Source organism: Ostrea edulis, chromosome 5 (assembly GCF_947568905.1).
Source record: "Ostrea edulis chromosome 5, xbOstEdul1.1, whole genome shotgun sequence".
In the NCBI taxonomy this organism is placed as follows: Eukaryota; Metazoa; Mollusca; class Bivalvia; order Ostreida; family Ostreidae; genus Ostrea; species Ostrea edulis.
The window spans coordinates 3,087,638-3,100,875 of NC_079168.1; the positions used below are offsets into that span (position 1 = coordinate 3,087,638).

General features: G+C 35.5%; 1 protein-coding gene across 1 annotated transcript; it reads right to left on the reverse strand.

Annotated features, from left to right (window-relative positions):
- Positions 1 to 219: 219 nt before the first annotated feature.
- LOC125651386 (BTB/POZ domain-containing protein 6-like) lies at positions 220 to 10,166 on the reverse strand. The gene is made up of 3 exons (XM_048879946.1): positions 9,843 to 10,166; positions 1,853 to 2,028; positions 220 to 886 (listed from the first exon to the last, which is right to left on the reverse strand). Exons 1-3 carry the CDS (start codon positions 10,164 to 10,166, stop codon positions 220 to 222), a joined length of 1,167 nt encoding a protein of 388 aa, XP_048735903.1.
- Positions 10,167 to 13,238: the final 3,072 nt, after the last annotated feature.

The following is a 13,238-nucleotide window of genomic DNA, read 5'->3' on the forward strand; positions in this document are numbered from 1 at the left end:
CCAGGTCCTTTATCTCACACCAGATGCTGACATCACCAGTTCTGGCGATGGGATAGTGAATTGTATATCTGACGATTCTCTTTTCTCTATTGTTTGAGTCGGTACAGTTCATACTTGTATTGAGTTTTCAAATAGTTTTCCTGGTATCTTGTATTGTGTATGTGTAGGAAGTAGAGACTCCGCCCACGTAAGAATACCATTAATTGTAGCATATTTTGTTCACGTGAATTCTATACAATCTTCTAGGTTGCGACGATAGGACCAAACTCCCATATAACGTGGACTCTCTCCAGGTAAAACACAAAACGTTTTACATATTCGCTTTTCAAATTTGAATTTTGTACTCGTTTTATCCAGATTACCAACAATCACTTGCTGCAAGTTCAATTTCTCTTGGGCATTAAGTATGTCCCGGTTGCAGACATCTTTAGCAAACGACTCTAGATTCATGAAAGGAAAACGAATTAAATAAATCAGGTCCCCCATCATAGCTCGGATATTCGGATCAGTTTTTTCTATTCCCACTTTATCACACTGATTTTCCGTCCATTTTATGAGAAAGTGATAAATGTCCAGCTCATCCATTACCAGAGAATCGAGAGAGATAATGTATGTAAGAGTTTCTTTCGTTATCTCTAAAGCAGAGGAGGATTGCAAAACAGGAAAAGGATCCGATGCAATGAAATCCTCACACTTCTGTAGAAGATCTTCAAGGTTAAATAATTTTGCACTTTCTAAAACTGTTAGAACAGTTTCGTTCGTAATATTTTGATCCAGGTATGATTTTATTTTTGTCACCAAATCATCAACCCCGTATTTGTCTGCGGCATACAAGACAGAGGTTACTGTATCCGGAGTAAAGCTGATGTCATCACAGTACAGATATCTGAAATACAGATCGACAAATAATAAACTAAATCTATAGTTCCCACGTGTACGTGAGTCTGAAGTTAAATATCGCATTAGGTACAGGCTCTCTGGGTCGAGATGATTTGGATTGAGACCTACCCGAGACCCACATCTGAAAATAACTTTCGGCAGAACAATTTCCTCTGTGAATGATTAGGGTGATAAATAATTTTTAAACATTTTAACATTTTCAACGTGCAACATTTTCAACGTGCACTTACTGTGCAAATTTTTTTTAAAACGAGAGACAATAAAGGGGGTTAACTGATATTGACACATGTACTTATGTAGTATGCCATCATATGTTTGAAAAAAAAAAACAAGATTATTTTTACAAGGTCTCATATATGGTGCTTATATCTCACATCTGATTGGATACGAAAGAGCTTGTTCTGTGTATGATCAGTTTTTAAATCGAAGCAGGCTGCTGACACACAAGCTGATGTTATAGGGGATAAATTCTAATATCGTTGTAATGATCATTTTTGTCAATACAACCTACATGTGTAATTGGGTTAATTGTTCTCGGACGTGTTCCATGCCAATTATTAGGCCGTTCTTGGTACATTGATTTTGACTACGTATTACTCCGTTTACCTGATCAAGATATCGGGCCAATGGTATGAGTGATCGACAGGGTGTTCTCACTCTTCCTAGGCACTTGATTCCCCATCTGGTAAATCCAGGACCCCGTCTTTGCCCAACTCTCTATATTTTGTATTTTTTATAAGAGTTACATGTATGAGATTGATCACTGTTCATTATCTTCGCTTTTGATTCTATCTACATAATCTATATATCATTCTGTGGATGATCGTACATATGTAAATACATTACTACGTACACTATTCCATATTGGGGTTATTAACTAAGGTTTAATCATAGATAATATTTTTGAAAGAGCCAACAATTCCATGAATGTCTACGAATGAAGTATCAATACCGTAACAGCGCATCAAATGAAGATGGTTCGATGTCTGGAACTATGATGTCGTCTGATTCCGCCAGGTCGCCATACAGCATGGCGTCAAAGACTGGGCTTCTGCTGGCTAGAACATACTTATGGACGTGTACAAGTTTGCCCTCTTTTCCAACTCTAAATGTGACGTCACAATGGACCTGGTGAGTAAGCATATATCTGTTGCACTCAGCGAGACTGAGACCATAACGCCGATTCTTCGAATTTTCTACCAGGGACATCTGTCAATGTAAAGTGTATCATTTATTGAAACTTAATTGTATTGTATAATATATCAGTGGAGACAAGTTGTTAGTACATCAGTCTGGCCTAAGATAAGACCACGATAACCTGGTAGTTAGGGTATTTGCAGGCCAGCCTCTGGTTGATCAATCACCTAAGCTGTTTGATATCAACAGCGACTTCTTTGCCAACCGTCCAAGTTTAAGACTGAACATCACGGGTCTTTCAGGTATGACATAAAAACGGAAAACGGCGTCGGTACGATACCATATCCTCATTTTCTACTTATAGGAGTTATGCGATTGATCACTGCGTGTTAATTCTCCTTTCAACCTACCCAGCATGCATGGGAATATCGAAATTTGTGACAAGGTAGCAACCGCTAACGATATAAATTCCATTCAATAAGATTTATATCACCCATGGTTATTGTATGTACGTGTTATTTCATATCATTGAATGAGACGTAAAACAACCAAGATGCCGATAACAGTCGAATTAAACAAACAATATACCGGTAACAATATAATTAAAACACACGAGATAGCGGTAACAGTTAAATTAAACAAACAATATACCGGTAACAATAGAATTGTAAAAAATAAGATACCGTTAGTAGTATAATTATAAAAAAACAAGTTACCGGTAACAGTAGAACTAAACAAACAAGTTACCGGTAACAGTAGAACTAAACAAACAAGATACCGGTAACAGTAGAATTAAAACAAACACGATATCGGTAACAGTAGAACTAAACAAACAAGATACCGGTAACATAGAATCAAAACACACGAGATAGCGGTTATCGTAAATATAGAATATAAAGTAAAAACATAATTTTTGATCAAATAGAGCACTTATTATGCAGTGCGTTGTTGAAATACAGTTATAACTGTTGTCATAATGGACTGACAGCCTACGTGAGAATCAGTGAGTTAAATCTTATCTACACATACTGTTTTACTGACAGTCTACGTGAGAATCAGTGAAATAAATCTTATCTATACATACTGTTTTGCTGACAGCTTACGTGAGAATCAGTGAGTTAAGTCTTATCTATACATACTGAATTACTAGATCTGCATGTCTACGTGAGAATCAGTGCGTTAAATCTTATCAATACATACTGTTTTACAGACAGCCTACGTGAGAATCAGTGAGTTAAATCTTATCTATACATACTGTTTTACTAGATCTGCATGTCTACGTGAGAATCAGTGAGTTAAATCTTATCTATACATACTGTTTTACTAGATCTGCATGTCTACGTGAGAATCAGTGCGTTAAATCTTATCTATACATACTGTTTTACAGACAGCCTACGTGAGAATCAGTGCGTTAAATCTTATCTATACATACTGTTTTACAGACAGTCTACGTGAGAATCAGTGAGTTAACTCTTATCTATACATACTGTTTTACCGACAGTCTTCGTGAGAATCAGTGAGTTAAATCGTATCTTCACATACTGTTTTACCGACAGTCTTCGTGAGAATCAGTGAGTCAAATCTTATCTATACATACTGTTTTACCGACAGTCTACATGAGAATCAGTGAGTTAAATCTTATCTATACATACTGTTTTACTAGATCTGCATGTCTTCGTGAGAATCAGTGCGTTAAATCTTATCTATACATACTGTTTTACCGACAGTCTACATGAGAATCAGTGAGTTAAATCTTATCTATACATACTGTTTTACTGACAGTCTACGTGAGAATCAGTGAGTTAAATCTTATCTATACATACTGTTTTACAGACAGTCTACGTGAGAATCAGTGAGTTAAATCTCATCTATACATACTGTTTTACTAGATCTGAATGTCTACGTGAGAATCAGTGCGTTAAATCTTATCTATACATACTGTTTTACTAAATCTTCATGTCTTCGTGAGAATCAGTGAGTTAAATCTTATCTATACATACTGTTTTACTAAATCTTCATGTCTTCGTGAGAATCAGTGAGTTAAATCTTACCTATACATACTGTTTTACCAAATCTTCATGTCTTCGTGAGAATCAGTGAGTTAAATCTTATCTATACATACTGTTTTAGCGACAGTCTACGTGAGAATCAGTGAGTTAAATCTTATCTATACATACTGTTTTACCGACAGTCTACGTGAGAATCAGTGAGTCAAATCTTATCTATACATACTGTTTTACTGACAGCATACGTGAGAATCAGTAAGTTAAATCTTATCTCCACATACTGTTTTACCGACAGTCTTCGTGAGAATCAGTGCGTTAAATCTTATCTATACATACTGTTTTACTAAATCTTCATGTCTTCGTGAGAATCAGTGAGTTAAATCTTATCTATACATACTGTTTTACTAGATCTGCATGTCTACGTGAGAATCAGTGCGTTAAATCTTATCTATACATACTGTTTTACCGACAGTCTACGTGAGAATCAGTGAGTTAAATCTTATCTATACATACTGTTTTACCAAATCTTCATGTCTTCGTGAGAATCAGTGAGTTAAATCTTATCTATACATACTGTTTTACCAAATCTTCATGTCTTCGTGAGAATCAGTGAGTTAAATCTTACCTATACATACTGTTTTACCAAATCTTCATGTCTTCGTGAGAATCAGTGAGTTAAATCTTATCTATACATACTGTTTTAGCGACAGTCTACGTGAGAATCAGTGAGTTAAATCTTATCTATACATACTGTTTTACCGACAGTCTACGTGAGAATCAGTGAGTCAAATCTTATCTATACATACTGTTTTACTGACAGCATACGTGAGAATCAGTAAGTTAAATCTTATCTCCACATACTGGTTTACCGACAGTCTTCGTGAGAATCAGTGCGTTAAATCTTATCTATACATACTGTTTTACTAAATCTTCATGTCTTCGTGAGAATCAGTGAGTTAAATCTTATCTATACATACTGTTTTACTAGATCTGCATGTCTACGTGAGAATCAGTGCGTTAAATCTTATCTATACATACTGTTTTACCGACAGTCTACGTGAGAATCAGTGAGTTAAATCTTATCTATACATACTGTTTTACCAAATCTTCATGTCTTCGTGAGAATCAGTGAGTTAAATCTTATCTATACATACTGTTTTACCGACAGTCTACGTGAGAATCAGTGAGTTAAATCTTATCTACATATACTGTTTTACTGACAGCATACGTGAGAATCAGTGAGTTAAATCTTATCTCCACATACTGTTTTACCGACAGTCTACGTGAGAATCAGTGAGTTAAATCTTATCTATACATACTGTTTTACCGACAGTCTTCGTGAGAATCAGAGAGTTAAATCTTATCTATACATAATGTTTTACTGACAGTCTACATGAGAATCAGTGAATCAAATCTTATCTATACATACTGTTTTACCGACAGTCTACGTGAGAATCAGTGAGTTAAATCTTATCTCCACATACTGTTTTACCGACAGTCTTCGTGAGAATCAGTGAGTTAAATCTTATCTATACATACTGTTTTACTAGATCTGCATGTCTACGTGAGAATCAGTGCGTTAAATCTTATCTATACATACTGTTTTACTAAATCTTCATGTCTTCGTGAGAATCAGTGAGTTAAATCTTATCTATACATACTGTTTTACCAAATCTTCATGTCTTCGTGAGAATCAGTGAGTTAAATCTTATCTATACATACTGTTTTACCGACAGTCTACGTGAGAATCAGTGAGTTAAATCTTATCTATACATACTGTTTTACCGACAGTCTTCGTGAGAATCAGTGAGTCAAATCTTATCTATACATACTGTTTTACTGACAGTCTACGTGAGAATCAGTGAGTCAAATCTTATCTATACATACTGTTTTACTAGATCTGCATGTCTACGTGAGAATCAGTGAGTTAAATCTTATCTATACATGCAAGGTGAAGATAACGAACAGTGATCAATCTCATAACTCCTACAAGCAATACAAATTAGATAGTTGGGCAAACACGGACCCCTGGACACACCAGAGATGGGATCAGGTGCCTAGGAGTAAGCATCCCCTGTTGACCGGTCACACCCGCCGTGAGCCCCATATCCTGATCAGGTAAACGGAGTTATCCGCAGTCAAAATCAGTGTGCCAAGAACGGCTTAACAATCGGTATGAAACACGTCAGACAGCATTTGACCGAATGCGAAGTTGTATTGACGAACTAGATCGTTATAACGACCATAGAATTTGCGAAATGCTGACTTCAATCGAGACTGTTGAAATCCCTGTACCATCAACTTGTTTGTCAGTAGCTTACCTCGATTTAAAAACTGACTATACCCAGAACAAGCTCTTGCATATCGAATCAGTTGAGATATATAAACACCATATGCAGGTGATAATGGAATATTGCTACATAAATGTGGGAAGTTGACGATGGAGAAGCTGAAATCATCCCGTTTGTCATACAGTTGAGTTGTTAGTTTGCCGTTAATGTCTACTTTCAATAAAATATCCAAGTATGAAGCAGAAGTGGACGACTCTGTGGTGTCCTTTATTTCGAGCTCACAGGGATATATCAAATCGACATATGAATGAAAGCTATCATTGTTAATAGACAAAACGTCATCGATATATCTAAAAGTCGAATTGAAGGTCACAGCGAGAGATTTTTTCTTCTCACGTAGAAGTTTTTGAATAAATTCTGCTTCATATGAATATAAAAACAGGTCAGCTAATAAAGGAGCACAATTCGTGCGCATGGGAATTCCAACAGACTGTTGGAAGACCTGATCACCAAAGACCACGAAGATATTGTCAATGAGGAACTCTAGCATATTTTTTATTTCAACTTCAGAGTATTTGTGCGTGGAATCAGAGTGGTGTTTAACAAAGTAAGTTTTTGAATGACTGATCACTAGATATGAATATTTCCGTTTTCCATTTTTGTTGAAGAAGCAACTGTCTATGATGTCAAAAAGTCTAGTCTTTAATTTATCGTGAGGAATGGTCGTGTATAGTGTTGAAAAGTCATAGGTTTTAATGCTATTGATTTGGGAAAAATTCTATGATTTCAAGTTTACTAAAAGTTCTTTAGAATTTTTTAGAATCCACATTTGATTAACACCACTTCTGGCATATGTAGTCGCACAGTAAGTTTGAAGTTTCTCCTTCACAGCTGTTAACATTTTCGTGAGGAGCAAAGATAGGGGCTTGGTAGAGCACTTACTGGATCCAGCAATGTATCTTTGTTTGTAAGGGTTTTTCTGTAGTTTAGGAATCCAGTATACATGTAGGTACTGTAACTGATAGTCATTCCACCCATTGACTGGAATATTAAATGTGTCTAAAACTGAAGCATGGTTTTGAAGAATTTCGTCTTTTGAAAGGGCAGTTGGAGTATAAGTATGATTACCAAAAGTGGACTTAATGCCAAGTTCGTTTAAAATACAGTTGTAATAATGAGCCTTACAAACAAAGACAATGTTGTTACTAGCTTTGTCAGCTGGAACCAAAACATATTCCTCATGTAACCTATCTAATTCTTTTATCACTACGTACGTACGTACTTTTGTTTTCATGTGTCTAATGCGGGATTTTAATATCCCTCTTATGCTTTTAACCCATTCTGACAATGTATCAAGTTCTTCTTTTTCATATTTAGCCCATCGTCTGGCATAATCTTCGACAGAACTCATAATAGAGATGAAGTTCTGTCGCCAATTAAAAGACCGAGGTTCTCTGTATTTAGGACCTTTAAGAATAAGTGATTTGAGGTCCTCATTTTCAACTATATCAACATCACCAGTAATAACATGTCCAGCTGGACTGTAGTTGAAAGAAGATGAAGAACAAGAACATGTTGGTGGATTACGTATAAGATGGTCTATATCTAAGCAATGCAAAGTTTGTTTATAATTAAAAAGTTTGGATGCAATAGTAGAAGTATAGCTGTAGGAAATACAGGGTGTAGACTTGAACTTGAAATAAGTTGGAATACACGACTGAACCCTTTTATGACGAAGAATGTTGCTTATGTTGACGGCATCTATTCCTTTGTTTGTAAATTTGAGCTTAAGGAACTGACGGCATGATTTTTTTATGGTTTGACACAGTCACCGTACTTAGTATTGAATACTTTTGGATATTTTTAAGTTGAATTGCGCTGGGAGAAAATAACGAATTATAATAACTAGACTGCTAAAAATTGTCCATTTCATAATTATAATTTTTTTTCTCAGATTAATTCTTATGAAGCTATTAATTTCTTAATTCAATTAAAAAAATTTAACATACAGTCATATCTTGAATAAATAATAGACTGAATGATTTTCAATACAGATGTTCTCAGTTATCAACACGAAGGTATTTTTGCATATCTCATCGTAATGATTATATCATAATACTTGGTATAATATTCTCCATTTATCCAGGATACCACAACTGGTATACAATACCAATTCAGACTGCTGTCCTGTAAACACAGTTACATGTACAAGCACTAGTAACAAACAAGTAGGCGATACCGATATAATTTCAGCTGTAACATGTAACGTTCTGAATATTATCGTTTCTTTTTACAAAATTATTTCTAGAGCAAACCTAAAACAAAGATTACGATTAAAACTAAATTTGTGAATTAGATTATCTATGACATGATTATCTGTTTATAATTACCTTGTGAAGCCGAAGTGGTGAGTAGGGTCTGTCAGTCGACATCCATCACCGTATCCGTTCATGTCCACACCGGAAGTGTTTTCTCGTACCGGAATTTATGTATAATATTCAGATACCGATAACCCGAACTCCACTTTTTTGGCACGCTGTTTTTGGCTATATTTAGCTCTAAAACTTCATTGTTATTTCGGATTTCAAACATTTTGGTTGAGCATCACTGAAGAGACATTATTTGTCGAAATGCGCATCTGGTGCATCAAAATTGCTACCGTATCAGTTTTACATTATGACCCCTGGGTCGAGGCCTCTGCTGGTGGACTGTTAGTCCCCGAGGGTCTCTACAGCCCAATAGCTAAGTACTTCGTTACTAGCTTGAAAATACGGATATATATGTAATTGCTGTTATAAAATTTAGAAATTCATTTCAAAATTAAGGATTATCTCCCTCATGCATAGCTCTTATCCTTAGACGAATTTGACTCCACTTTTTGGCACGCTGTTTTTGGCTATATTTAGCTCTAAAACTTCATTGTTATTTCGGATTTTAAACATTTCGGTTGAGCATCACTGAAGAGACATTGTTTGTCGAAATGCGCATCTGGTGCATCAAAATTGCTACGGTATAAGTTTTACATTAGATGAATATTTATTCGTATTGTGTATTCAAACCATAACTAAAACGAATACCTTTAAATGTCACAACAAATGAGAATTAGATAACAATGGCGGGTAAAGTCGTATGTACAAGATCCAGATGACATCGGAATAGTATTTCATTTTCTACTTTCGGTGATCGTGTAACACCTATGTATGTACATTGAATCGCTGTTGTCATTATTTGTTCGGAGAAATTTATTTTCCAAATATTCAATCATTCACCTGTGAACAAAAAAAAAAAAAAAAAGGATATTGGGCCACATTTAAAAATATGTTTGTTTCCCCTCTCCCGACCCTAAATTTCACATATGGGTAGGTAGGTAGGTAAAAAGTTTTTTTTTCCTACAACAATATTTTTTGTACTAAATTTCCATGGCAATATACTAAGACATACTACAAGGTAGTATGCTTTAAACCAATCAGTGTCTATTTTTGTTATTGTCAGGATTCGTCAAACCAACATCCTTGTCTCTATTTACAGATTTCAATGTTTGGTCAAATTCTTTGACGATCCTTATGGGTTCCTCCATATCGGGTGTAAATGTTATAGTTCCCATTAATTTGTCAGCCACAACTGCATTTACGGTATCCGTTTTGTGGAGAGTGAAGTCTTCTCCTTCCAATACGTCATGCAGTACATCATTCCACGTTTCATCATCATCGTATTCATATAACCTGTTTCTGCATAAGTTTTTACTCTCAGTGCCACACTTGGCCACGACTGAGGAACAAAGGGTAAACTTTCCTCCACCCTTTGGCCTCTTTTCTCCATGTGAAGACGACATTTCGATAGCAGACTGCCTCGAACGCTCTAATCGTAATGTTTCTTGATTTTAGATCGATTCCCGGGAAAAAATAGAAACTTCCGGTCACAGTAAAATAATGTTTCGTACCGGAAACGGCTCCGAATTTTTCCGGAAATAAAAAAAAATGTCGCTGAAAAATATGAATAAAAACTTTTGGGTCGGCGGGAATTTCACTGGGTCGGTCGGGTGAGGGGAAACAAACTATCTTTTTTTTTGGCCTTGTATGATACGCAGGATGTGATAACGTGAATTAAATCTGTTTCTGCTCTGTTTTGGACGTTTATGAGAATGCGTTCTTTTCAAGAAGAAATTATTGTCTACAGCCTTGATTGCCTAGCATACATTTGATAAGAAATAGCTTTTTTTCCATTTTAATTTTGGTTATCAATTATCTTGGGGGTGGGGGTGCAAATAAAGTACAATCAAACCTACCCTCTCCAATTTTGAACATTTTCTGGATCCGCCTCTATGTCTACAATTATATAAAAGGAAAGGAGAAAATTTACGCTGGATCGTGAATCAAACTCAGGAACATTTCACCACTAACCAGCAGGTGTAAGCATTGCGCTACATGTATTTAGACCCTCATTAACGGTTCATATAACCCAAACCATAACAATGATTACTTTCACTTTGAAAGAAAGGATGGAAATTTAAGCTATCTAATAAAAGTAAAATCTTTCAATTCATACTAAATTCAGACAAGGCAAGTAACTGAGCGTTTTATTTTGGTCTTCAGACAATACATTTCAACAGATCCTGCTCTGCAACATTCAGCTGTTACATAAAATATTATCCATGTAATGGGCTGTGTGCTGTGATAAAACTTAGAAATGCATTTCAAAATTCAGGATCATTTCCCTCATGCATAGTTCTTAATCCTTGGACGAATTTGGCTCCAGTTTTTGACACTCTAGTTTTCCTTTTAGTTCTTACAAGTTTATTGTTGATTCGAATTTCTAACATTTCGGCTTCAGCATCACTGAAGAGACATTATTTGTCGAAATGCGCATTTGGTGCATCAAAATTGGTACTGTATAAGTTTTACATGAATACATTCACCGACATCCTATTTGATGTAAATAGTTTGAGTGTTACTGTTTAATCATTGGCAAATCTACACCAAACTTTAAAAAAAGCCTTCACCTCGCGAGATTTACAATGTAGGTCATATCCGAAAGGTTCGTGGTGTCATCATCTAATGCCGGGTGGCGAAGGAACAAATCGATAGATACACGTTGAATCTCCAGATCCCATTTGTTTTAGATACATTTTGTAATATCTTCTTCCTGATATCATGTTACGTGTAGCAAATTCTTACCCACATTGGAGGCGACAGTGTTCAAACATGTGTTCAGGGATAATGTCTTTTTTGATGGCGACAACCTTAGCATTGTAATTAAATTGGAGTGGGAAAGGAACAAAAAGAGGGCTCTCAAATCTAGAATTAAGGTAGCGACGGATAGCAACCACGTGTTTAATAAAAATTGTGTATTTTCACGTGAATTTATTTTCCGGAATTCCTTACTCCGTCATAAAATAGTCGAAAAACAAAAAGGGGTTCCGAAAGTGTTTTGTTGCTGTGACTGACTCGCCTAGAGAAAATCAGCACATGCCACATGAGTATACGTTAATATCTGTAATAATGGTAGATCAAATGTTTCATCTATGTGAAACTTTTTGCCAAACGAAATGTTAAACCAACCACCAATCCATGTACATAGATGCACTACGTAAACAAAGTTGTTGATTGATGCATCGTAATGTCCGAGTGCTGCATGCTGCGAGATTAAATACTGTTTATTCAGTCATTGAGAGGCTAAACAAAGTTTCTTGTAAGAAGAGGAATTTGGTGGATGCATTCAACTTGGACAACGAAATCATAGGTTAAATTCGTTTGGTGAGTGAAAAAAATGCCATAAACTGATAAATTTGTATTCAAAAGTTCAACTCACATTTCCTCTGCTATTTCACAACGCGATTTATGATAACATCTATAAGTTTAAACACACGACATACAGTAGATGTATTATTTTGTATCTATATATGTATTCCATGTGTGCTTAAAATATAACTCCAACCTGTGCATGTAAATGTAAACGGGCGGCATGTATATGTATACCACATTTGTAAACATGGGCTCTCACAACTCTTTTATTAAGAAAATCGTTATGAAAATAACCATCACGAAAATAACATACCTTGAACTACATGTATAAAAGTGATGAAAAACAAATATCTGTATAGATTATAATATCTAGGGGTATGGGAGAACCGGATAGAAAGTGGAACGAGGGGGGGGGGCATGTGTTGTATTATAATTCCCTAGACTAATGTGTACATATACTATTACTTTGAAATTTCAGTGACCTAAGAAATATATCAAACCTGAGGTTTCGTGTTTCACACAAACATGTAGGTTGGCAAAACTTTTTTAAAAATAATGTAAATTAATCACACGTCTGCATATGCCCTAGCTGCAGAACTGTAGCTCTCTGAAAAAATATTTTGACATAACAGAGAGCTACAGAGCCACCCCTTATAAAAACCTTCGATTTACGGTGCACAAAAAGCTGCGCACGGTTGAGACCTTATATCGTTGTATTCTTGAGTTGCTGTCTCAAAATTTAATATCAAAAAATTCTTAACATATTTTCCTACTATACTTGTGTCTAAACATACCTTCAAATATTCATTAAAGCCCCATACGACCTGAAAACTCCCAAGCTTCAAATGATTTCGTTTGTTGACGTAGCCATGTTAGGTAGCCGGTCAATTCGAATTAGGGTTAATATCCATACTTGCACAATAACGTCTAGATGTGAACTAATATCCCCACAAATATTTTTGCTAAATATTTTAAATAATATATCACCCCAGTGCCTTTAAATAATAATTATTCAAATAGCTAAACTCACGGCAATGCGGTTTTCATTAGTCTGGTCTAGTCCGGTCTCCATCCCTGCCACACGAGTGTTGAGGACTTTAGTAGCATTTTCATGAATCAAGAGCTTATTTTAGCTTTAGAAAAACTTTATTCTTTTAAATTTC